This window comes from Opisthocomus hoazin, chromosome 9 (assembly GCF_030867145.1).
Source record: "Opisthocomus hoazin isolate bOpiHoa1 chromosome 9, bOpiHoa1.hap1, whole genome shotgun sequence".
In the NCBI taxonomy this organism is placed as follows: Eukaryota; Metazoa; Chordata; class Aves; order Opisthocomiformes; family Opisthocomidae; genus Opisthocomus; species Opisthocomus hoazin.
The window spans coordinates 34,636,241-34,663,029 of record NC_134422.1 but is presented as its reverse complement, the minus strand read 5'-3'; the positions used below and the strand labels follow the sequence as shown (position 1 = coordinate 34,663,029).

Genomic DNA, 26,789 nt, shown 5'->3' with positions numbered 1-26,789 from the left:
GCTGAGGGTTTGGCCAGTGCCAATTAAAGATGCATCTAACATTCACCACCCCTTGCCCAACTCTGTTGGTCCTAACATGCAGGAAAAGAACAACTTTGCTACAGGAATAATATCCTTAGGGAAAACAGTCACAGCTGTGGTTGTTTGCCATACAGAAACTTAGGCAATATCTAGAAGATGATCTTAATTCAGTGGCTCAGTTCTGAGACTTTTGAACAGTTTAGCCAACAAATTAAATCAGACTCTTGGCCACAGGATGTGCTGGGCATAACCTCTGAATATGGGGACATTGTCGTTCTTACAGAATACTTACCTAACGGTCATTTTTAACAATTTGCCGTCTTTCCAAGAAAGTGTTTTATTACTCACTGTTCTGTATCGTCTGTTTTTTAGCACATACATTGCAACAGTTAGTGGTAAGTAGAACTTCAGGAATTCTGGGCCAGATCCTCAAGCTGTTAAAGGGATTTGAGACCTTTGTTCCAAGTCCAGTGTAAATAGTTAGGGTAGTGGATGATCCACCCTGAAGCTTTGATGGTTCTCACTAGCTGAGCATGTAGGCTGATTTAGTCCCTTCAGACAAGTTGATATTTTTATGATCCCAGTGATGAAAGTTAGACTTACCATTTGAACAAGACAAAAATTCTAGACAGTCAATCAACTGTTATTTCAGAGGAGTTGATTTATTTACACGTTCACAGACTTTGATCTCGTGTTTTCTACCTGCAAAAGAAAAGGGGTATGTTTTTTTCTGTTTCTATTTTCATCATAAAATGATGTGTCTTTATGGCTTGTCATTGCTCAAAGTAAATTTGTTGCAAGTTAAGTGCCTCTTGTAGGCGTTTTCGAAAATTATATGTCTAAAGTGGAAGTGCATTGTCTCAAGAGATGGGGGTTTCAGCTTCTGTCTGCCCAGGGAGGCAGCTGGATACTACATTGAAGGGTACGATATGACAAGAAAAAAAAAACCCCACACAAGCCCCCCCCCCAAAAAAAAACAACCCCCCCCAAAACTTCCCTTTCCCCTAAACCCTGAGAGAAATTCTGCATATCACCGCAATTGCTTCTAAAGTTCTGTCAATGTTAATAGTGATGAACACTGCTTTTTTCTCCCTTGTCTTTCTTTTGCCTCTGTATGTCTTTGCCTTTCCCATTTGCTCTTTAACTCATTAGAGGTGCCCCAACTCACTGACCTAAGCTTTGTTGACATAACTGACTCAAGCATCGGCCTGAGGTGGACCCCGCTAAATGCCTCCGCCATTATTGGTTACCGTATCACAGTAGTTGCGGCAGGAGAAAGTGTCCCTATTTTTGAAGATTTTGTGGACTCCTCAGTAGGATACTACACAGTCACAGGCTTGGAGCCAGGCATTGATTACGACATCAGTGTAATCACGCTCATTAATGGCGGAGAGAGCGCCCCTACCACTCTGACACAGCAAACGGGTGAATTTTGAAAACTTCTGTGTTTTGTGACATGGACGGTGTTTCATGCTGTCACTGGCTGTTGGGATGACGGGGCTTTGTCCAAAGAGGAATCGAGCTGCTTGCTGGAGGGAAGCCAGGCAGACCCAGCTCTCTCCTTTTTCTAAATGGCAGCTGGGGACAGATACGTGCTGCTCACTTTTCTAATTTGAGGCATTTTAATACTATGAATGGCTGCAGACTTGCCAGGCTCATTCACCTTCTGCTAATCAGATTTCTGGGATCCAGTTGGAATCAAGAACCTGAAACGTGAGCTGTATATTTACCAGACTTTTAAACTGTAATTTCCCAAAATAAGAGTGCCAAAGAGCAGAGCAGTTCAGCAGACACCCTCCAGCCTTGATAGCTATTTGAGCTTCCAGCAGTCTGTTTCAGTCGTGGCCCCACTCTTTCCACAATGCCCCAAAGGATGCAAATGAAATGTCACTCCCTGAATACATGCCACTGACAGCCATGCCACACCGTCAAGGGTCTCTATAGTGCATGAGCAGAAGGCGAGCTGAAAACTGGTTCTTGCATGAAATCCTACTGTGTTTGAAAATCCTGAGGCTGTGAATCCTTCGACACAAGTAGAAGTAGTGTCATAGGAAACTAGTGATATACCCTTTCCTCTCCTGTGTGTGCATGTATGAATTCTAGATGAGATTACTTTTACATCTGTAAGCTGCTGTAAGGCAACTTTAAACCTCTCTTGGCTCCGCATCTGTAATACAAAATCCAGCTGCAAGAAGCACGTTACTGAAACTTGCTACCTTGTTTTCAAATTAGCCCTACAGGGTATATTTTAAAGTATCAGGAATTGCCAAGAGGGTAAAGGAGCCTGACAGTAGTACAGACGTATTTTTCTCTTAACTATAGTAGAACCAAATGTAGTTTAGAAGTCTGTTTGCATGGGTCTGACATAGGAGTCTGTTGTGCATGAGAGACTTTCTCTGGTGATTCCCCGAACGTACATCTTGATCAACTTTTACGAGTCGGAGAACTAAGATGTATTTGTTCTTTGCTATGTAGCTGTGCCTCCTCCCACTGATCTCCGCTTCACTAACGTCGGGCCTGATACTATGAGAGTGACTTGGACCCCACCAACTTCCATCGTGCTGAGCAGTTTCTTGGTGCGCTACTCACCTGTGAAGAAGGAGGAAGATGTTGCAGAGCTCACAATTTCACCCTCAGACAACATGGTGATCTTAACAAGTAAGTGAATTACCTACTTAAGTTAAACAAATATATGGGGCCCCTTATATATGACATAAGATGAGACAAAAGAAAAATTGCTTGCTGGAAGAGTAACTGGCCAAATTCTCAGCGGATCTAAGTTGATGCTGAAGTAGCCTCATACAAACTCACACTAAATGGGGTTTGGCCACTTACTGTATACAAGTTAAAGCAAAACCACAGGAAAGCTTTTCCCATCAGTCCAAGGACAGTGATGGATCAGACTATGGGGCAATTGCATTGATTTGCAGCCTGGTTAGGTATTAAGACTAAATACATATTACACACCTGGTTTGCCAAAAATGTCAAGGACTTGCAGTGCAGAGGTACAGGAAGAGGATCTGAATGTGCAAAAGGTCGTTGCTCCTTTGGCTTTGTATGCTCAGGACCAGAAAATAAATACTGATTGGAACCTTACAGTACAAGGCAACAGAACGTGCTCATTTTCAAAAAGCTGACATTACTTTTTGCTTGTGCAAAAGGTGTGTTGTATTTGCAGATTTTTTTTTCTCTGTCCTAGCACCAGATTGGTTGAGAGACAATACCCGCTTTCAGAGTAAGAGACCAGATCTGGGGCTCATCTGAGTTAGAATAGCTGTGTTGGAAATCCTTGGCCCTGTTCCAGTTTACATCAGCTAAAATTTGGCCTGGTGCATAACTAAACTACTAGGTAACTATAAGGAACCTTGTAGAAAACTAATTGCTTCTAGCTGGTCTCCACAAACTAATGAAGCAATGGTGTGGGATACCATGCTCCTCTGGGCGAAAACATTGCAAGCAACCATAATACCACAAAAAGAACTGATCTAAATTTTTAACTGTCCTGGAGGCTCAGATCTTCCATAAAACAAAACCTGGGTACCTCCCTTAAGAAACACAGTTAAAATTGTGTAGGTTGAGTGACTTCTAACTATTAGTAGAGAAATTTGTCTAAATTCCTGTACTTGAACTCCACAGATCTGCTCCCTGGTACTGAATATCTGGTGAGAGTCTACAGTGTGTCTGAGCAACATGAGAGTGCACCTTTGTCTGGAATCCAGAAAACAGGTAATTAGATGCACCCTGAGACACAGGTGCGATTAATGCCATCCATTAAGCATTTGTTAACAGGACTTTGCTGCTCTTGTGTATTGCCACCTCGTTGATGGGTCATTAGCAAGGTATCAAAGAGCAATGCAGATTTACATCTTGGGAAACACTAAGAAATTTTGTGTTTCATTATGTCTGAGAGCCAGAATGTTGGTTTTCAGTAGAGCATTGTAGACCCTGGTGTGAATGTACCAACAGTGTCTGCCTGAGAACAAGCCTAGGCAGAGCCTATCATATCTGTCACTGAGGCTTTCTTGTTTCATAACTGTGTCACTGAGTTTGCTGGTCATGTGCATTGTTTTATGCTGTGTTGTCTGTGTGTGCCATACGCTTTTCCTGCAGTTGCATTCTAGCTTTTGTTTATCTCACTCTTATCCTGAACATGTATTTGTTTAGTTCCATGGCTGAATAGTATTTGGCTCAGGATCTGGCAGCGTCGTTGTATTGAGCTTAATGAAACATGGTGGTGGTGATGATGACTGGTAGTTTGGTTGAGCTCAGTCTCTTGTCTCTTTGAAATACCCAGGTCTTGATTCTCCCACTGGCATTGACTTCTCGGATATAACTGCTAACTCTTTCATTGTCCACTGGATGGCTCCTCGTGCTACCATTCTGGGCTACAAAATCCGGCATCACCCAGAGCATGGTGGTGGCAGGCCCAAGGAGGACCGCGTGCCTCCCTCACGGAACTCCATCACCCTTACCAACCTGCTTCCAGGGACTGAGTACGTGGTCAGCATCATCGCCATCTATGGCAAGGAGGAGAGTGTGCCCTTGGTTGGCCAGCAAACAACGGGTAAGCCTTGAGAGAATGCTGGCTAAAAGTTACTGCGAGGATTTTGGGTGCCCTCTAGCAAAGTAGTTGCTGTTAAACCAGATGATCTCTGCCAGCTGGTGAAGCCACTCATGGGGAAAGTGCCTGTGATACTGAGATAGGGCCTGATTTAGAAAAAGGCATGGAGGACTCGTGCTGCTTTCAGATCAAGTCAGATGTCTTTGGGGCCAGCAGAATTTTTTTCATTGAATCTAGTCCAATGTGTGATGTTTTTAACCAGATACATCACTTGTAGAAGTGTGTGCACTGGGCTAGAACTAAGGCAGATGAGTAGCAGAGAAGCATGGTATGATAGGTGGAATATGTAGCTGATGTACATTAACTGTGTTTAAACTCTCTTTATGTTCTCTGTTTTTCTAGTGTCTGATGTTCCAAGGGACCTGGAAGTCACCCCTACCAGCCCGACCAGCCTTGTGATTTCCTGGGATGCTCCTGCAGTGACAGTCAGATACTACCGGATCACTTACGGTGAAACAGGTGAGGGCAGGCTGCTATGGCCAGTTACAGACCAGAAACTCTATTCTGAGGCCATTAGGCACAGAAAATAGCACAGGCAAGTTTGACTACAGCAGACAAACTCTTGTACCTCTGAGATTCTTGCAGCATATTTAGAGAAGATTGTTAAATATAGCTGCGTTTTTTGTTTTTTTTTTCTAAGGAGAGCAAATCTTTTTTTGTCTACCAAAAAGAAAGAGCATCTGGAGCACTCCAATCATTTTAAAGGTGGTTCTGTGTACATACGTCATTCTTCTCCTTGGGTTGGTCTGAAAAAGACTTTGACCCCAGATCCACTGAAATCAACAAGGTCCTCTCTTCAACTTGATGCATATAGGATTGTTCTGGTTTTTGTAACAATTTAAAGTGTATACTTTAGAGATCCATTAAATTTTGTTTTTTCCACCTTACCCTCCTTAGGTGGAAGCAGCCCTGTGCAGGAGTTTACAGTGCCTGGCACCATGTCCACAGCTACCATCACTGGCCTCAAACCTGGCGTAGACTACACCATCACTGTGTATGCTGTCACTGGCCGTGGAGACAGCCCTGCCAGCAGCAAGCCAGTCACTGTCACCTACAAAACAGGTAAGACCTGTTCAAACAAAACAAAGAAACCTACAACAAAAACCCCTACAGCTTTGTGTTCAATTATCCCTGTAAATTTGTATCACTGATCCCTGGTTTCTTTTAGAAGTCATGAGCTATGTTGTAAGCATTTTCAGTGGAGCTGCATATCATGGTGGCCCGGCGTGACAATGACATGACACAGAAGGGGATTGTGGACTTGCACTTTTGGAGGAGGGAGATCACGTGGAGTCCAGATGGGGATACAAGCAATATTTGACTGCTTATTGTAGAATGGAAATCCCGTTGGGCTCTCATATCACGGGGTCACTGTTGGCTTTACTCTGGTGCACTGTCATATTATGTGATCCTGATGAGACCTGACTTTCTAACTCCAGGACTGTCATCTCACTGCTGATCTGGACATAACTTAATCCTAATCCTACTGCAGCTGCAGATAAAGGCAGTTACTAGCCTTTTAAACAACAAAAATCTGCAACTAACATTGATACGAGGTCAGTCACCCACACGTCATGGTTAAGGCTTTTTTGCTCTGGGCTAGCATGAGGGACAAATAAATAGAAACATGTGTTTTCTGTTCTAAGAAGCACAGCCTAGAAAAGGAAGAGCAGAATAAAATTCAGCTAGGAGGTGACAGTGGAGGGAGGGTTTCCTGTACCCACATACTCAGAAAAAACTGCTTTTGCCCAGAAATAGACACACCATCCCAGATGCAAGTTACCGACGTTCAGGACAACAGCATCAGCATCAGATGGCTCCCTTCAACATCCCCAGTTACAGGCTATCGAGTGACAGCTGTCCCCAAGAAAGGGCATGGGCCCACAAAAACTAAAAATGTCCCTGCAGGTAAGAGGACATAACATCCTTCAGCAGATCTGTTAAGAATTCGAGATGTAACCACTAGAATCAGCACTATCAGGCACTAGGCATATGCTGGAAGCCAAACTTTCTCTTGCTTGTACCCTTTGTTGCCATCCTGCTGACTTCACTTGGGTCTCATCCAGGGGAAGCTAGGGCAAAGTTCTGCTCCGAAAGCTTCACATTTATTTGACAACACTGTGCTGCAAAGGTTTGTTCTTGGCAGCTTCAGTCTCTCTGTAAGGGACCTGGATTTCAAAGAAGTGCCATTGGATTTTCCAGCATCCAGCAAAACTTCCTCTGAAATCCTTCTGAAGGTCATACAATGTGACCTTTGGTCATAGCATGGACTCAGTCACGTACGCTACAGGCTTGACTTTGTTACCATACACACTGCCAAGTCAGGTCTCAGGTTGCTTTCAGGAGCGCAGTGCGTTTTGTGGGATCTGCAGAGATTAGCACTCAGGGATGCTTGTGATGCAGCTAGGTTAATGATCAGTCTTATCCCAGAAAATGAGGAAAGCTGATCATCTTCTCTTGCTTTTTTTCTACTGTGCTAACCTGCCCTTTTTAGCTGTGGGGCCTTCGAGCAGGCACAAATGGCAGACGCCTTCCTGCGTACTGCCAGAGAAGCACAGTGCAAGCAAAAGCCAAACGTGATATGTCAATCCCATCTCATTTTACTGACGAACGTTGTTCTTTCCTGCCAGATCAAACACAAGTCACTATTGAAGGTCTGCAGCCCACAGTTGAGTATATGGTCAGTGTCTACGCTCAGAATCAGAATGGAGAGAGCCTCCCCTTGGTTGAGACAGCTGTCACCAGTATGTATTTCACTTCACGGTAACAAAACATACGTTATCTATTGATGTCTGACCTACCATGCAGTATCACGTTCTCCATGAAAGCAAGTGGCAGGTGCCTAGTCTCCAGGGGAATGCAAGATGGTCTGCCCTGTGATAAGTACCATGCGCCTCAACTGCAGATGCTAGCAAAAATGCAATCCCTCTCCCTCAAACACTGGCAAAATGCAATTCCCCACACCATCAAAATGCTGTGCTTCTGATTTTCTTTCACTAAAGCTGCAGAATGTTTTTGGGTTTTGTTTGCCTTCAGCCAATCAGTGGAGAAAATGTGCAAAGATCTCCTTTCTGGAGCTAGGTGGCAAAGGTGATTACTGTTAAGGGACTGGACTGGGCTTGGGAGCACTTGCCCTGTGCAAGGGAGTAAAGGAAACCACATGAGTTATATCAAGAACTTTGGATGAAGCACTACAACAGCAAGGACAGATCAGCCCTCGAGTTGCTCTGTCTGCCTGTACAAAAGAGCAGTACTGCTCTGGACACAGAGAGGAGGCAAGAGGGAACGTGTAACTCAGAGGGATATCTCTGATGTAAAGTGCCTTTTTCAGGGACACCTCTGGGGTAGGGATTTGTGTGCACATTACTTGCTTGTGCAGGCTTATATTCAAAACTGCAGCTCAGCCCCAAATACTTACGGAATTGTCCTAAAGACAACAGGAGCTTCTCTGAAGCTTTGTGGGGTGGGAAAAGAGTCCACAGCAATTTCAATCCAACAAAATTCCTGGACAAAAATCACCTTTGCCAACTGGAAAATGTAGAAAATTCAGGACTAATATAACACGGCAAATAAAATAGTTGAAATTAGCCACACCAGACTTCTGTGGAGCAAAGCTCACTTACCTTGCTGTCTAGCACTGAGCTTCCACCTTTCTAGGAAAATCTGATTAATTGGTCTAATTAGGAAGTGTGCGTATCACCCAGTTGCACTTGTGGAGGTTCCCTGTGCACTCAATACAAAACTGAAAAGTTTTTTTTCAAACTGATTTTAAAATACAATGTACAGAGTAATTTGCTTTCTTGAGAAGTGTGTTAATTGGATATTAATTTATGAAAGAAAATAGTGGGACTGATTCTCCTTGGACTGGCACTTTGCACAGCAGCTTACAATAGTGAAAAGCGAATGCAGCATGAATCCAAACTTACTGAGTCAGGTGAGTTATCTGGCTGCCTGTAGCACTAGGAACCAGTTACTGACTGATGGTAGAAACAGGTCTTAAAATTCCTGTTTCTTTTTTTTGCTTGACGACTTTAAGGTAGCTTAATGCTGCTAGAGTTGTGTAAAAGGAGTTTCAGTGCCAGGGGGAGTAAAAAATACGTAAAGGTTGGTGTCCTGGCTGCTTTGAAGGTGGTAATGCAAGTCCTTTTGGTTTCAGCAAGGCCAAGATCGCCTTCCTGCTGTCTGGCACCGACAAATTCTCAGCCTGACTCTGCAGGGGTGCAAGCACGTGTGCAAGGTGCAGCACAGAGGAGAATCAAGTAGCCCCTCTCCCACACAAAACCGAAAACTGCTTTGCATGTGATAGAAATGCTTTTTATTTTCCTCACCCACAACCTGCTTTTTATCACATAACCTCTTACCGTTAATTTGCCTAACAGACATTGACCGCCCTAAAGGACTAACATTCACTGATGTGGATGTTGATTCCATCAAAATTGCTTGGGAAAGCCCGCAGGGGCAAGTCACCACGTACAAGGTGACCTACTCAAGCCCTGAGGATGGAATCCATGAGCTATTGCCGGCCCCAGGTGGCGAAGAAGACACTGCTGAGCTGCATGGCCTCAGGCCAGGTTCTGAGTACACTATCAATATCGTTGCCATATACGATGACATGGAGAGCCTGCCCCTCACTGGGACCCAGTCCACAGGTACACCTTTAACTACACCACGCAGCAGGCCATGGCAGCAGCGGCTTCTGCCCTGTTGGGTAAAGTGTGCTTCCATGTGCAACTGGTGCTCCGTGCCGGGGAAGCCCCAGGGGCAGCCAAGGGGATGTGATTGCGCTTGAGAGAGGGCTTAGTTGATGCTGGAGAACTGGCTGCCAGCGGAGTCAGCCTGCATACACATTGGGGAAGGCAGGGAACACAGGAAAGATCAGCAGGATTGAAGGAGCAGATTCTAGAGAAAGGAGAGGCGTTACCTTATCACCACCTCTCAGTCCTCAAGTGGATCAGGAATGTTCAGTCCCTTGTCATGGAGCTTAATTCGTGGTGACCACGTTCTCACAACGCCGCTGTTTTGTCTTTGGGATATAGGGCACCTGCCAGCAGAGGCAGTTACCAAAGCCAGAGAGATTAGGGTAGCTTTCATCCCCCAGAGTCCTTGCTGTTGGATGGAGCAAAAGATCAGCGTGAAGGGCTAGGAGATTGCTTAACCCTCAGGTCTCACAGAGCCTCTGGCTCCTTTACTGGCACTGCCCTGAGGACTGCAGGCCATGTGCATGCCCATACCCTGCGCTCACATCACCTCCGCAAGAAGAGGACATGCTCTTTTCAGGAGAGCCCCTTCCCATATGTGCCAGTCTGATCCAACTCTGTGTAGAACACATTTAAAATTCCTTTATGAAAAAAGAAAAGGAAGCTAATTGCTCGAGATAAAATTACTTCCAGCAATACGGAATCCATTGCAAAGCTTCCAGCATTACCAGATGTGCCTTTATTATAAAAGTAGCACCTTTGTAATAAAGGTCTCCCGTTTTCATTAGTGGATGAAAAGTTTGCACTATAATTCCAGAGATGTAATAAAGACAGTGGTTCCTAGTGTACAGATTGCTACACTAAACTGAAGCAAAATGCTGTAATGAGTGAAACAGCTGGCTGACTACCTGCCAGAAATGCAAATATAGTAATTTTTAAACCCCGCTCTCTGTGGTTTACCCTTTGTGGGCTGTTCAAAAGAGTATTTGAAGTCATTCAAGACTTTCTGTTGACTTGCATGGGCTTTAGATTGAACTCTGAGCAAAGCAACCAGGGATAATTATCTTGTATTTCCACTTTATAAAATGAGAAAACTTCACAGCAACGTGATAATAGTGGGCACTATGGTAAGGTACATCTTTTCCCCCCTGTTTACAGCCCAAGGATTACCAACAGTAAGGCAAGAAAGTGTTTCAATGGATGTTCCTTTTTTATGCAAACATTTGGTTTTAAAGAGATCAGATGTGTTAGCTCATGAACAGACTCTTGCGTGATGAGCCTTATGGCCACCACAGCTCTGCTTTTCCATTGCCTTGCTCTCTGTGTAGTAATTTACACTTGTGTAAGTGGCTGTAAAATGCTTCCCCTCTGCATTTGCAGTATTTTTATATCCTCTATGCAATTTCTGAGCCTGCTTCCTACTTACTTTTGTAAATCATCAGTCATATTTTGGAAATGAACAGGGATAGGTGAGTGAAGCAGGACTAAACTATTAGCTGTGTGATGAAAAGCAGAAACAGGCAGAAGAATTTAAACAGAGTGGCCTACTACAGATTTAAGCGCCTCCCAAAGCCTTCACCTTACATCACAGCAAGTGTTGTTACTCACCTAACTTCAAGGTTGAGGCATAGATCTCCTTATTTCTGTTGAAAAATGTTACTGTAGATTTGAGAATGAATGAATACCTTGTCCCCTTCCACGGTGCCTTATGCCTGTGTATGCAGAAGGCACGCCACTTCCCTGCCCATGTATTTCAGGCCTAAACCTGTCTCATGTTCAGAAGAGCATATTGTTTTACCCAAGACTTATCTTCTTTAAACTAACCATGTGCCAATCCGGATTTTTGCAGCAATTCCACCTCCAACAAACCTGAAGTTTACTCAGGTAACTCCCACCAGTCTTAACGTCAACTGGAATGCACCAAACGTCCGCCTCACTGGCTACAGAGTCAGAGTGAACCCCAAAGAAAAGACTGGTCCTATGAAAGAGATCAACCTTTCCCCAGACAGTACATCTGCTGTCGTGTCTGGATTAATGGTAACTCTTTTCTTTGTGTAATGCAGACTGTGTTGTGGGAAGATGTTGAGAACTTGAAGCGATTCCAAATGCCTGGGTCAGGAATCTCAGCTGGAGTAGGTGACAGCTCCTCAGAGTCTGACTCTGTTTGAAGTCTGACTAGTCATCAGCTGTAACTACTCATTACCATAGTTTTTAAAAAGCAAGGAATTGGCTTTCTGAGTCTGCATTCTTTCCCCTTCCTCATTTAGCACAGAGAGACTGGATGCCTTAATCAAATGCAAATTATCAGGTTCACAATCAACAGTAACCCAGTAAAATGCTTTTACTCATCTTTCACAAAAGAGGTCAGATAAAGTGACCTAATGCAGAGGTTTTCAAGCTGTGATACTGGAGCTCTGGCAGTCTATTGCCTATTTTTAAGTCATCTGCAAAATGTAAGTAAAAAATGCAAGTCTTTTGTGAGTGGGCTTAAATTTGCGACATAGCCATCTTCTCCACTCGAAACATTTCAGGAGTTCCTGAACTGGAAAAAGCTGAAAATCACTGCTTTTATGGTTCCTGATCTGTTTTTAAGGATTTTTATGAATCATTTTAGAAAATGAGACTTAAAAAACATTCTAATCAAAGTGGACTCCTTGTCTGATGCAGTTATGGATGAAAGACCATGCTGTAACTTCCACCATTCTCTTTTCTTCACAGCAAGAGCATTTTATCATAGCAAGTGGCATCCATTAACCCCAGAAAAAAAACAGGATGTAAACTATTTATTTTCTGAAGAATCAGCTCTGAAGCGCAGATTCCAAAATGAGGGATGACAAATAAGCTTCTTCCAGGATTTCTTCTGCTCCTGGGTGTGCACATTATTACTGACAGCACTGTTTGTTAGGGACCATGTCTACTCTTTGATTACAGCTGGAAATAATTAGAATTATCCAGTCAATCCTTCACTGATTTGAGTTATTTTAAGGTTTCATACTTCAGTAACTGGTGAGCAAGAAACGTGGCTCCAACAAACACTGAATGAGGGCAGGAGTATCCCCCACTATGCCAGGTTCTTCTCATAACATGGTATAACTGTGTCCATTCTAGGTAGCAACCAAGTATGAAGTGAGCGTGTATGCGCTGAAGGACTCCCTGACCAGCCGACCAGCCCAGGGAGTGGTCACCACCCTTGAAAGTAAGTAGTGATCCTCCACAATTGACCAGTTAGTACTGTGCTGGGTGCAGAGTCCGAGATCCTACTCTGTGTCAAGAGTAGGGCTCCATGCAAAGCTCCAGCAAAGACCTTCACAAACATTTAGCTGAAAAGATCTACAATCCCTGCAGTATTGATGGGAGACCTTTTCTTTCTGGTACAGATGTTAGTCCCCCTCGCAGGGCCCGTGTGACAGATGCCACTGAGACAACCATCACCATTACCTGGAGAACCAAGACTGAGACCATCACTGGCTTCCAAGTTGATGCTGTTCCAGCAAGTGGCCAGAACCCCATTCAAAGGACCATCAGCCCTGATGTTAGGACTTACACTATCACTGGTAAGTGAAGGGCTTCTGCATGTGCAGGAGCTTCCAGGGTCGTATCGGAAGGTATGCTGGGATCTTAGTTAGTAGTTGCATTTCCTTGATGAGAAATAGTATGGGAACAAAAGGGAAGAAAAAATATCTGAGTCATAAAGACTAGTCTCCAAGAAGCTGCTGTTGAAAGTCATTTGATGTCCCTTTTAGATGGCTACCTCAGATTAGCTAACATCTGTTTCAATTTCGTTTTAGGCTTGCAACCTGGCAATGACTACAAGATCTACCTTTACACTCTGAATGAGAATGCACGCAGTTCCCCAGTAGTGATTGATGCCTCCACTGGTAATGATCTTGTCTGATTTTTCTGCTCATGCTAACATACAGTAGTCGCATATGGTCAGGCAGAAGTTGTCTTTACCTAATTATATGTAGTATTTACTTACAGCAATAGGTTTTACTCCTGAGTTTGAGAGGGGTGTCAGAAGATGCAGTTCAGGTGAAGAATATGCTTGCCTTTACTGCGTTTGACTTGTTTCCTTTTGTTTTCACCTAGCTATTGATGCTCCTTCTAACCTGCGCTTCCTTACAACCACAAGCAACTCCCTCCTGGCTACCTGGCAGGCTCCACGAGCCAAGATCACAGGCTACATCATCAGATACGAGAAGCCTGGCTCACCAGTCAAGGAGGTTCTGCCTCGCCCTCGGCCTGGCACCACTGAGGCTACTATTACTGGTACCTGTCTCTGGTTTGTTTGGGAGCTCTTTGCCTGAAACTTAAATTTGAAGAGAGAGGGGGAAGTCCTAATTACAAAATGTGTTGATGGTCAGCTAAGACAAAGTTTTGTTCCTTTATTGTGGTTTCCAATGACAGACAGCAGCTTTATAAACACAGCTGTCCTACTAACACAATGCACTTCTCTGATCAGATCAACCATCAGATCTGAACAATCCACAGATGTTTGTTTCCACTGCCACCACAACTGTCATCCATTCAACAAAAAAAGCCCATGACTCCAGCACCCCATCAGTCACACATTCTGAAAGCTCATTATGTTTTGTGTCTGCCGTGTCCATGATCCCAGCTGACATTGTCAGATTTCAAACTCTGAGCAGCAGGAGGCTGGACTCTCTGTACTGCCCTGAAAACCTCAGATCGAAAACGCACATACCCATACTATAGCCATACCCACTCTCATTCTGCCTTAGGTCCCCCACAAAATCATAAAAAGAAAAGCAATTCTTGAGTTTAAGAGTTTATGTCCTTCCTCCCTCCCTAGGTTTGGAACCAGGAACTGAATACATCATCTACATCATTGCTGTGAAGAACAACCAAAAGAGTGAACCACTGGTTGGCCGAAAAAGGACAGGTAAAACAAAGTTCTGGATTGTTGTGTGCCAACTGGAGATGATGTCTTCCACTTGGGGAATACAATGTCAGGACTGATATAATATTAATGTTGTTTAAAATATTCTGTTCACACCATTCAGTCACACTGTTTTTATGAGTCAAATAGGCTTTGTAAGGAGATTTGCCTTTCTAGGATGCAGGAGGTAAGATTCTGAAATTACATTAACCACATTTAGCTGCATTTGGACACAGAACAGAACAACACACTTGGTGACTTGGTGCTTGATTCTTGCCTGGCTACCTAACTGATAATTAAATTAGGGTTAACACTCACATTTCCGTCTAGCACATGATGGCATCAAAGGCAGAATCCATTCATTTGTTGCCTGTTGCATTTCTCTTACTTTACACCCTCCACAGTGCAAGACTGAGATATCTGTAGTAATCAAAATACCAGCTGCATATTGGAGCATCTCTCCTATGAGGAAAGGCTGAGGGAGCTGGGCTTGTTCAGCCTGAAGAAGAAAAGGCTCAGAGAGGACCTAATAAATGCTTCTAAATATCTGAAGGGTGGGTGTCAGGAGGATGGGGCCAGACTCTTTTCAGTGGTGCCCAGCGACAGGACAAGGGGCAATGGGCACAAACTGAAGCACAGGAAGTTCCGTCTGAACATGAGGAAGAACTTCTTCACTCTGAGGGTGATGGAGCACTGGAACAGGCTGCCCAGGGAGGTTGTGGAGTCTCCTTCTCTGGAGATATTCAAGACCCGCCTGGACGTGGTCCTGTGCAGCCTGCTGTAGGTGACCCTGCTTCGGCAGGGGGGTTGGACTAGATGACCCACAGAGGTCCCTTTCAACCCCTACCATTCTGCAATTCTGTGATTCTGTGACTGTGATCAAGGAGGTAGTTTCTCACTGCATACCAGTGATTTCTCTTAAACTGATCACCTGTGAATGTCTCTTGTAATAATTTCTTCTCAATTTGAGCAGTGGTGGCTTCTTTGGGTTGCAGTGTTCAAAACTGTTGCTCAGCTGTATGAAAACTTCATACCAACACACTTCTTATGCCTATATGTGACAGATACACATTTATATATTTTTTATTTGTATATTTATATATAAATATATACAGCAATAGAAAATACCTTCACAATCACAATGAGGTCATAAAAAGTGTGTTGCATCTTGGGATGGTTGCTAATCTTTGATGCTTGGAGTGATGTACAGCGTTCACTCTAGCTGTTTAATTTACCATTGTTAATTTGCCACGCTTTGCTTTATGGCTTCTAACCTTTCTTTGGCTAGATGAGCTTCCCACATTGATTACCAGACCGCATCCCAACCAACCCGACATTCTCGACGTACCTTCCATTGACGAGGGGACCCCTTACCTCACAAACAATAGGTATGACAATGGAAACGGTATCCAACTTCCAGGCACTTCTGGGCACCCACAGACAATAGGACACCAGGGTCAACAAGTCTTCTTTGAGGAGCACGGCTACAGACGGCCTGTACCCACTACAGCAACTCCCCTTAGGCCGGGGTCAAGGCGGCAACCACCAAATGTAGATGAAGCAATTGAAATCCCTGGGTACCAAGTGCCTATCATAGTCGAACCTTCATACCCTCACTCCCGTGGGCCCAGGCGCAACGACACCACCGGTCAAGAAGCTCTTTCTCAAACAACCATCTCTTGGAGGCCGTTGCTGGAGAGCTCCGAATACATCATCTCATGTCAGCCAGTCAGCCAGGATGAAGACACTCTGCAGGTAACTGAACTGTCTTAGCACAGGAACGGGGTTAGCCTCCCCTGTGGCAGCAGATGTCTCTTGGGAGTCCAGTCCCATTGCTGTGTTAAGGAGGTGGCAGTTGGAGTTGGTTTGAAGAGTCTTTCTAACACGTAGCTGAGAGCAGGATAAATGCCTCCTTTCTCTGCTTCATGGAGAAACCTACAGGATAAAATTGCTGAGGCAGAAAGCCCTTGAAATGCCCTTAAAGTATTAACATTTCACCAGGGAGGGGGGCAGTCAGGGAAACAATTGGGAGTTTTACAAGACTGAGGTGCTGCTTCTCCAAGCCGAAGACTCCCTTAGCCCTTCTCCTTTGTCTCTCTTGGTCTCTGTTTCCCTGAAATGGCAGCAATAACATATCCCCCATGAACCGCAGTCCCGAGTAGTCAAGTTTAACTTGGTATTGTTTGAAGTTCTCGGAATGTCTGAGGGGAATGGGCTGGCTCCCTTATGGTATAGAGCATAGAAGTCAACCGAAACACCCTGTCTTTCCTATGAGTGGGGTGACACCTAAGGAGCAATCACGCTTCTGTTTCCGGTGACTTGGCATTGCCTCTTGTTGCAGTTCAGGGTTCCCGGCACTTCCTCCAGTGCTACGCTCACTGGTCTTACAAGAGGGGCCACCTACAACATCATAGTGGAAGCCTTGAAAGATCACCGGAGACAAAAGGTGCTGGAGGAGGTGGTGACAGTTGGCAATACTGGTAAGTAAAAGCTTTATGGAGTCTAGGTGAACCTGTGCTGTCCTTGCCTCATTTCCCTTACTCAAGACAACCTGCCTGGTGGCCAGGCTTGAGAACAGTTCAGAAAGGAAACTTCTCCTGACCAGGAGGGCTCATAGCAGGGCACTGGGACAAGTGATTTGTGAAGTCCACTGGTTTTGGATCACTGATATTCTGATGGTGTGACTAGAGCTGTTCTGATATGTTGTGTAATCGTGAAGAATGTGCTTTGAAGCCCCATACAGTTGTCCAGGGTTAGTGCCCGAGAGAAACCGAGAGATCTGGTATTTAGTGGTCTCGAAGTTGGGGATCATGCTAGTGTCGCAGATTCCTGCCCAGCAGCGAGGATCTGCTGGTACAGAAACACATCATGCTTATGAGAAGGTGCTGGTGGCCCGCTTAACTGCTCTGCCAGTCATTTGCCACTGCTTTTGTGTTGGTTACCCAGCAGCACCGCTAGACCATCCTGAAGGTCCAGCAGCGGGGCAGGCTGCCTGTGCTGATTAAGCACAAACAGGCAGCACTTGGAAGCCATGTGACCAACCACAAGTACTTGTGGTCAGAGACAGCACTTGCCACAGCTGGAAAGCCCAGAGCCCACACACGCCCTGTGGGACCTGGGCTTTTACCAGCACAGGGGGCTGGTCAACAACTTTTTCTCTCTCTCTGTCTCATCCTGTGTGTATTCTGAAGTCAAAAAGAAGAGGGCAGGATGGTAGAAGAAGAAACGAAGAGTTAAGGATTTACGTTGTCTGCCCAGTAGGCCTCTCCATGCATCCCCCTACAGTGCCCACCTCCCAGGGAAATAAGGCTGTTTCTCCCCTTCCAGCAGCCCAATTGCCTTGTGTTCGTCGCAGACGGAACGAAGAGCGTTAGCTCTTGACCCTGATCATCACACACTGAACTGGTGGTTGTGAAACACCCACCATCCAGTCAAGGCATGCACCTAAGGTGGAAATCACTCTGCCCAACAGCAAGGTCTGGTCTCCTTCTTCCAGCTCCCTGCCACGATCTGGAATCTGAAGTGCCCCCAAAAAGTGCATGTGCAGCTACCCCAACCCTGTGCTGTTTCCCAGCATCGCACAGCACATTTCTCTTAAAAGCAGGCTAAATCAGGTTTTTGCTCTCCAGCAGCAAATACAAGAACTCACACTTGCTTGAAACTTGGCAAATCGAAATGAAAATAGCCTTTGTGTCAGGTTTTTTTATCATTCAACTGCTCTGACACATGCAAATGGAAAATAAATCACAGGGAGTCTGGACTGCTGACAGAACCATCAAGTATATGCCCATGGGGTAGCTCCATTACTGCCAGGGTATTGTAAGAAGTAAAAAAAAGCACGTGTTCAGTGAAAATCACGCTGTCTTTCAGTTGTTCCTATTGCTGTGTGTGATGCCTGTTTCTTTTTTTTTTCTGTTCCAGTGTCTGAAGGACTAAACCAGCCAGCTGACGATACCTGCTTTGATACCTACACCGGCTCCTTCTATTCCATTGGCGAGGAATGGGAGCGGTTATCTGAAACTGGCTTTAAACTCTGGTGTCAGTGTTTAGGCTTTGGCAGTGGTCATTTCAGATGCGATTCTTCTAGTGAGTAGCTTGCTTTTGACCATCCCTGTCTCTAAGCTCCCTGAGCTCTAACAGCATGTTTGACAGAACCAACCTAATCCAAACATGATGCAAATGAATGCAGGCTCTTAAGTTTTTATCAAAACAGTGTTTTGCATCATTAGAAGTGATGGAAAACTTTGGTTACTTCTGAGCTGCGCAGCTTATCCAGTATTGCCATTCACTGCATCAGCAACAATCAATATTGTATTGATACGGAATGAAGTATTCACCAAAGTGAAATGTTTTCTTTATGTTCCCTACCCTTGCCAGCCACATCTAGTAACATGTAGAAGTGAGATAGGCAAGATGCCTAAACGATAGTATCTGAGTAGCCATTTAAGAAGACAGCTTTGAATACTGAATTATGGTTGAATCTTCATCTCCTAATTATGTACATCGTTGCAGTGGCCCAGACAGAACTTAGGTGGATTTCTGTGGGTATTACAGCCAGTGCCAAGTCTGGTTTGCATTACAGACAGCCTTTGCAAAGTGTCTCACGGAACGAGTTTTCCTGTTTTTTTTTCTAGTTTTCTCAACTGCTTTTTGAAGCTGTGTCGAGCAGGCAACACCTCTGCCGGGGCACTAAGTTTTATTCTTTGCAGGACTGTGGTTTACATGGAAGAATATCAACCTTCATGTAAGGGAATGGAACAAAAGTCTGTGGTTGAGTGGTTTAACACAACACGTATCCAACTAATTTAAATTATGCTTTTAAATTGCGGAGTAAGCTAAGCAAAGAGGGTATTTCTGCAATTTGCACAGACTCAGAGGAGTGACTGCAGGGAAGACACTCATTTTACAGGATTAGTATTTATATTTCATCATTTGATACACATGGCTTACCTGTTGTGTTGTACAGTCTCTGTGATACAGTTTTACTGGATATTTGCTCAAAAAAGAGCATTTAAAATATTCTTCTCTCCCTGCCCTATGTCTATTAAATTCCCTTTTATTCCTCTTCCTCTTTTCCTCCCCAGTCTTTGTCACATCCTATTTACTCTTTTCCTCAGAGCCTTTAGCCATTTCCTAGAGCCGTAGCAGTCCTCAGCAGCTAAAAGCTGCAGGAGCTGGACCCCTTTCCCCCTTGGGACTTACGAGAGATAAAAAGATTCTTTCTCCCACCCCTCTTGGTTCCTGAGACAACCCCAAGCTCTTCTCCTCCCACTATGTCACTGCAGCATGGGGGATAGATAACTCCTGCTTCTCTTGCTCCTCTGCCTTCTCCAGAGTGGTGCCACGATAATGGCGTAAACTACAAGATCGGGGAGAAGTGGGACCGGCAGGGTGAGAATGGCCAGATGATGAGCTGCACCTGCCTTGGAAATGGGAAAGGAGAGTTCAAGTGTGAACCTCGTAAGTCTCCTGCTGGTGTTAATTTAATTGAGCTCCTGTTCAGGAAGTTTCAGTATCTCAGGGCTTGTTCCCATTAAGGTCCTGCCATGGGGGCCGGCAGACTATCGGTATGTCTGGTTCAGTGACAGATTGAAGCTGTTCTCAAGAGCTGAAGGCATAAAACTCGCATCCCCAAGCTTAAAAAGAAGAAAACCCTCTTTTGATAGCTAAGGTCACAGCACACTCAGCAGCTCTTTGCCTTTGGCCCTGGAGCCACACAAGAGGGACATACTCCTGTGCTAAGTGGTGTAGATTACCCTAATCAGCAATACAGGACTTTTCTGCAGGGTCTGTCCCCTAAGATCCTCTAGGCTTCACACTATGAATTAAACCACACTGCTTTTGTCAGGCGAATACCCTCACGTTCTAGTTTAAAGTGTCTGGGGAGCTGTAAAAGGGATTGATGTCGCCCCTCCCAGTCAGCGAGCCTCCAGTCAAACGGGGAGAGCGAACCGGTCAGAGGCTCCTGTTCTGATCACCCAGCTGCGCTGCGAACACTTAAAGCCAAGCACAGGCCATGCAACTGAGCTCTGCCTGTCCCTCCACAGATGAGACCACGTGCTACGATGATGGGAAGATGTACCAAGTTGGAGAGCAGTGGCAGAAGGAGTACTTTGGGGCCATCTGCTCCTGCACTTGTTACGGAGGACAGCAGGTAAGCAGCAGGGCCTTGACAGGCTGAACACAGGGAAGGAGGAGAGGAGGCTCTGCTGCAGTGCAGTCCTAAGACTGCTGGTTTCAGGTCAGATGGTGTCTGATGCCCGGCCAAAACAGGCCCATATAAGAAGAAAAATAACCAGTAGGAGAGCTGAAGTACTTCCAGGGACTTGGAGTTGGGGCCTGCGTGGTATAAAATGGGAGCAACCCCACTGGTGTGGGTGGAACTGTACCCACGTGTATGAATACTGGCAGCCCCTCGGCTGTCCGCATCAGTGTGGTCTGACCAGCGTGTGTGTTCTGTGTCTCTAGGGCTGGCGCTGTGACAACTGCCGCAGACCCAGCGTGGAGGTGGCCCCTGAAGGCTCTGCCGGCCATACCTACACACAGTTTACACAGAGATACCACCAGGCCACAAACACCGTGAGTACACCTTCCTTCTCTGCCCTCCCTTACTGTCAGTCTGGCCCATGGCACAGATAGGTGGGGTCTGTACAGGGCTCGAGGGCTGAGAGTAGCGTGCAGCTTTTTCTGCTCGGGCAGAAATGCATGACAGCCACTGACCCAGCAAACCATCACTCCTCAGAGCACAGAGTGCACGCCCGAGCTCGCGCTTCCACGTTCAGTGGCACGCTGCCGGCAGCGGGGCTCCTCGCGCGCCAGCCCCGGGACGCGCCTGCATGCTCTGGCTGAGGCGGCAGTGTGTGTAGTGGTTTCATGGTCTTCCCTTGCTGCTGCGCACTGGCTGTGTGCTTTCTGCTGAGGAAGCGAAACAGCCGCACGGGCTGGCAACAGTTCTCAGCCCAAACCACACCACAGAAGTGTCCGTCCTTACAGGACCGAGCGCTAACTGATTTCCTTCCCTCCTGACAGAATGTCAACTGCCCAATTGAGTGTTTCATGCCCCTAGATGTACAGGCAGACACACAACATCCACGGGGAAAGTAACATCCAGCAAGACTTCTTGCGGCCATGGCAACAGACAAGCCAAAGTACTAATACCCGTCTGCCACGGTTACCATCCAAACTGGAGTGATGCTAGCAAAACTGCATCTTTTGAGAATGGCCCTCTGCTCTGGAGCCATTTTCCCAGCTTAAGCTCAACTCACAGCTTCTCCAAGCGCCACTCTTGGAGTGTTTCAGACTTTTCTCCTGATTGATAGCGATTGTCTTGGTTTTGCTCAAAGTGTTGAATACCAGCCCAGCTTCTCAAATTTAAAGAAAAAAGGGAGGGAGGTGGTAAATCACAAATTGGTGGGGGATCAAAATATTAAGGGGGTGGGAGGGTGTAGAAATTCAAGGTTCCCATGCTATGCAAAGCACATTTGAGTACAACATTACTGAAGTTTAGTGACAGGAAAGTCCACCAAACACTTCTGCTTTCACATAAGCGTGCAGCCAGCAATAAGATAGGAACAGCAAATCCAATCACTGTGATATTTAAAATATGCACAGTCCTAATTCTTTCTCAACAATCCTAGTATTTTTCTAGCTGTATCTTTATATCTCATACTGTTATTTATCAGTTTTGTTCCCCTGACCTTCAAGTGTTTTTATATGGGAATAAAATGTATTGAAGACACTTAGTATGCAGTTGACAAAGAGGAATTTGGTGTAATTATGATCAGTGATTATTTTTATACTGTAAGTGCCAAAGCTTTACTACTGTGGAAAAGAAAAAACAACTCTTTTAATAAAAAGATTTACAAACCAGACATGTAGTTTAAGCGATTCTCTTTGCTACCATGGAATCTAGGATGAAGATTATTATTCTGAGCTGGAGTAACATTGCCTTGAAACAAGATGGAACAAACATCTCAATGAAGCGTGAAGTAAACCTCAAGAGAATCATTGTAGAGCAGCTTGTTAATTAAAGACTTCCAGCTGCCCCCCTGCCCCTGTAGAGCGCAGAGACACTCTGAGTATGTATGCCACGCTGCAGGAGCAGAGGCTTGCTTTGTGGGAACAGGTGGAGGAGAGGGGAAGGGGACGGGAGAGGAAAATACTCCCTGCTTTGGACAAGAGCTGAGGTAGAGACCGTCCTCAATCCAGCCAGATGCTTAGGTACCCAGAATCAAATGTGCTCTCGGTGTCTGAGCTGCCAAAACTAGCGAGGCCATCCACACCTGTGTTCCAAGCTTAACTGTACTGGGACCCAGTGACCCTCCCACAGGTCCAGATGGATGTGGGGTCTCTGAGACCCTGCTCCAAGCCTTGCCCCTGGGACGGACCACAGGTCACCCCTCTCTGCAGTGGAGGATCACTTACCTGTGACCAGGGAAAGGGGCTGCAGAGGGGCTATCGCACCCTCCTTTCAGCTCTCAGCTGTTCCATCTGTGTTTGCAACGTGGTAAATTCAAGTAACAAAACGCAGAATGCAGGCTGCCTGGGTGCCAGCACCCTCATAGGAATCCTTCCCTGTCTCCATAGAAAGCCTCAAAAACCAGAGGGGGATAGAGCACACCTGGGTCTCTGCCCGTATGCTATGGGCAAACACTGCCGCCACGTCTGCTGTGCTTCTGCCTCGTGCGGTAGGGAGGGCGGTAAATGAAATTCTCTTCAAAACCTTTTTTAAAACAAAGCCAGTCTTAATTAGAATGCACAAAGTTAGCAAGAAGTCCTTTTAGCTTGCGCTGCCAATGCTGCAAAAACCTGTACAGCTTTTGCAAATAGGGAAAAGGTTCCTCAGGCCACATTCCTCTCTTGGCTACAAAAGCACTGTATTACTCAAGTCAATGGATTTCTCTGGATTGAATAAAGCACAGCATGAAAATAGAATTTGGCTTCTTGACATGAGAAACACACATGGCAGTTGTTTCCACAGACTGCTATCTATAGAGCAACCAAAACATTTGCAAATAGTGAAATGATTGCAGCAGAAATCAGTTCTGTCCCACCAATGTTTGAGCCAAATGAGTATCTACAATAGACGAGAACTAAAAATGGTACAGACAGACACAGAAGAATAATTTCCTGTTAAACTAGATTTTTATTCATTTGTCTTTCTCATGTGAGGGTATATATTCTGGACCAGAGACCAATTGCAAAGATCCCTCCTTAGTCACTTTGCCCCTAAGCAATTCACCTCACAGACACGCGGGATCGCCCAGCTGAAGGGGACGCGCAGTGCAGTCCATCTGAACTCCCCACTCCAAGGTGCCATCGCCTGTAACAGCAACAATACCTCCCCCTCCCCGCAGTAACCGACGTGAGGCGAAAGGATTTAAACGGTGCGTTTGCCTAAGCTCTCTGTAGCGGCTTCTCCCGGCCTCAAAGCAGGAGGGTTTACATTGCTGGCAATTTCTGCTTAACCTTAATGCTGGGTATTTCATATTCAGCTAAATCTTTCATTTCCAGTTACACCTGAAAAGCGCTAGCAGAGCACAGCACAAAGGCAGCAGAAACTTGTGAGAGCCAAAGCACCAGCCACAAGTCGTTCCCTTTAGAAACAATCAGCAACAAAAGGAACCGAGGTTTTCGAAGGTTCCCGTGCTTCGCCCAGGCCCAAGTGCGTGAAATGGCAACAGAACAGCAGCTGGACCCCGAAACACCGGATGGATTTATATCTGGGGTGGAGCTTTCAGGCTCCCAGACAAGGCGCCCACGGCTACATCGAGCCCAGTGGCATTTCAGCCCTTGGCTGTTCTTTTCTGGAAGAAGAGACACATCTCCACATGGTTTGTCTTCTCAGCTAACACGCAGCTTCGGTTAGAGCATGGGAACAACCAGCCTCAGGACTCAATTCCAGCAAGGAATGGAGTGGATGCAGGAAAAAAAGAAGAAAAAAGATCGGCTTTTCCTGACAGCGAAGGCTGCAAATGATTCCCCCCTGCCCTCCCTTTACTTCCACGCTTCTGGGAGCGGTTCTCGCTCCGCCAGCACGGGACCTGCCAGGGGCAAGGCGCCATACGGCGATGGCACAGAACAGCCGGTCAGCAGCCCGCTCTGCAAAAAGCATCGGCTGAGGGGAGCAGACCTATCCCCGTGTGAGAGGAGACAGGCCCTTTCCTACAGGAAACAGACACCAAGCAGAGCAACGCAGTTCGCTTTTAATCATGGTAAACATCAAAGGGAGAAGTCATTCAGTGAACTAGCAGGAGCTCAGCATCCTCACGAGGAGCTGTTTCGGACCGACACAGCCCATTCTTACAGAGAACCACCCCTCTGGCCTGCTGCGCGGGCAGAAGGCTCACGGCTCTTGAGCCCGGCTGTCAGCGGGGACTTGCTACCCTCAGGGACTGGATCCCCTCTTTAGGGCATCTCTCAGCAGCTTCAGACAGCAGCTCCTGACCTGACCTCGCAGAGCAGTGCTGGAGACGTTGCTTCCAAACCTGCCTGCTCCTGCCCGAAGGACACCCGTGGCTCCGTGCCCAGAACAGGAGCCCATTGAGTGCCGGGCTTCACACACTGCCCGTTTCCTTCAAGGGAACAGCTGCAGGCTGGTTGAAATGGTCACCACAGCCCAGGTGACAAGCCACCCTGAAGGGCATTCCTATGAGGTCACTCTACACCTGGAATTAGACCAGTGTTTTTTATCGACCAGACAAGTCAGGCAGGGTCATCAAGGACACTTGCCTGGGACGCTGGACACTTGGGTGCCTTTCCCCAGTTCTGCCTGACTCCTGTACGTCCTTTAGCCTTACCACGGGCACAGCAGGAGGCAAAAGCATCCCTCTGCAGACGCTGTGAGACCTTGCGTGTGTAGACTGCAAGTTGCTCAGCACAAGTAACGCAGCAGAGAGGCCCTAGAGAGATACCACTTAGTTAGACATTTACTAGCATCTCATGCAGAGATCTCTGCTGGAAGATTCGTACCTATTAACCCCCATCAGTAAACAGTGCCCCAAGGACAGCAAACAAAGGGTAAATGATAAGCAGGAATACGTCAGCACAGGAGCAGCCAGATGTGTATTACCAGTCTCTGTTTTAGCCAAGCCTTTAGAACATGCAGGTGAAGAACAGGCCCACAGATTCCCAAGAGCACCTCACAGCACGGTATGTACCAGCCATGGTCAAAACAGCATGATGGAAAAGACACGTGAGGAATAGAAGAACAGTGGAAGAAAGAATGTCCAAAACTCACCTTCTGAAGTATAAGGTAATAAAACCACAGAAGACTCCAAACACTGACAATCCATGGGAAGCAACGGCACAGAAGCAGCCAGGGCCAGGGCCAGGCTGGGGTCAGTACAGCCAACGAGGCAAGCCATCTAGCAAAGCACCATTTTTATTTTGGACTACTGGGCCCAACAAGCACAACCCTCTCTACCCTGTCCTGGCTAAACCAGCTGCTTGGAAATAGCCCAGTGCAGAGCTCAGAAAAGAAAAAATAATCCACTGATTAGCAGAGAGAGACGACTGCTCCCTTCCCGGCCAGAGCCAGGGCAGCGCTGGGCACACAGTGGCCTGAGACACAAGGAAGCACGCGTACACAGAGCCGATGGAATGAATGCACGCGTTCAGGTAAAACCAGCACATAGAGTATGGTCTCTTGAACAGCTCACATCCCGCAGGAAGTATCTTTGCCTTGCTCAGTTCCAACCAGTCTGGATCAAACAGGCAGTCAGGTAAAATAAAATACATGCCCTCAGTCAGACAAGTCGGCAGGAGAGCCAGGAACACAACCTGAACTCCCCCTCTGCCAGGCCCATCTCTCGCCTGCGCGCCCCTGAGACTGCTTGAGCGAGGGGAACACACGCAGGCTTGCTGCTCCGTACCAGCTGAGAGCAGAGCCGCGACAGAAGCGTTTATTGCAAAACTGTGGACCATTCCGTGCCAAAACTGAACAGATTTTATGAAATGGAACCAAAAAAAAAAAAAAAAAATCCCTTTGAAATGGTCCCAGTGATTGCCAGAAAAAAGTGTCTGGGCTGTTACTTCATTCATCTCGATGTGCTCCAGATTTTCACTTTGTTTGTCTAATCAGAGTTCAAATCTGCTTAATGCAAATTGAGCACAATGGAGAACGGAAGTGGCTTCAGGCAAGATGCTTCCCAGATGCCTGCCCACGAGCTCCAAACCGAACTCCCTCCCCGGTATGACAAACTCAAAACTCGCAGGAATGAGTCTTTTACCTCTGAGGAAGCAACCTGACACTGCCTCTCAGCCCAAAGCACGTCATCTAGCGCAGGATTCGGAGCACCAAACCCAGATCTGCCTTGCACAAAGGACCTGCTCCCCTCTCCTCACAGGGGAGGAGGAGAATGGACCAGAAGCACCCGAGGAAAACTACCTGCTGATTCAAAAAAAAAAAAAATCTATCAGTTCATTAAGAAGTTGGGCATAAGGCAGGCTTTCCTGCCATTCCATAGGCCTTCTCATGAATTAGTGAAGTCCGGACCATAAATTTTACCTCAAAACTAAACCTTTTTCCTGAGGACACAGGATTTGGGTG

At 46.1% G+C, this 26,789-nt stretch overlaps 1 protein-coding gene across 5 annotated transcripts in view; it reads left to right on the top strand.

Annotated features, from left to right (window-relative positions):
• FN1 (fibronectin 1) overlaps positions 1-23,173 on the top strand; it is a 56,033-nt gene extending 32,860 nt beyond the window's left edge. Inside the window, exons 25-46 of one of the 5 annotated variants that reach the window (XM_075430485.1) lie at positions 1,174-1,446; positions 2,497-2,679; positions 3,658-3,747; positions 4,316-4,585; positions 4,985-5,101; positions 5,540-5,704; positions 6,395-6,550; positions 7,273-7,386; positions 9,022-9,291; positions 11,189-11,376; positions 12,448-12,535; positions 12,717-12,893; positions 13,128-13,217; positions 13,429-13,608; positions 14,153-14,242; positions 15,528-15,994; positions 16,581-16,719; positions 18,161-18,325; positions 19,574-19,699; positions 20,287-20,393; positions 20,708-20,818; positions 21,269-22,110. In XM_075430485.1, coding sequence (XP_075286600.1) covers positions 1,174-1,446; positions 2,497-2,679; positions 3,658-3,747; positions 4,316-4,585; positions 4,985-5,101; positions 5,540-5,704; positions 6,395-6,550; positions 7,273-7,386; positions 9,022-9,291; positions 11,189-11,376; positions 12,448-12,535; positions 12,717-12,893; positions 13,128-13,217; positions 13,429-13,608; positions 14,153-14,242; positions 15,528-15,994; positions 16,581-16,719; positions 18,161-18,325; positions 19,574-19,699; positions 20,287-20,393; positions 20,708-20,818; positions 21,269-21,343 — 3,641 coding nt within the window. In that variant the 3' untranslated portion in view covers positions 21,344-22,110. Of the gene's footprint in view, positions 1-1,173; positions 1,447-2,496; positions 2,680-3,657; positions 3,748-4,315; positions 4,586-4,984; positions 5,102-5,539; positions 5,705-6,394; positions 6,551-7,272; positions 7,387-9,021; positions 9,292-11,188; positions 11,377-12,447; positions 12,536-12,716; positions 12,894-13,127; positions 13,218-13,428; positions 13,609-14,152; positions 14,243-15,527; positions 15,995-16,580; positions 16,720-18,160; positions 18,326-19,573; positions 19,700-20,286; positions 20,394-20,707; positions 20,819-21,268; positions 22,111-22,151 lie in introns of those variants that run through there. The other 4 variants (XM_075430482.1, XM_075430483.1, XM_075430481.1 and 1 more) reach the window with 4 other exon arrangements.
• The last annotated feature ends 3,616 nt before the right edge of the window (positions 23,174-26,789 follow it).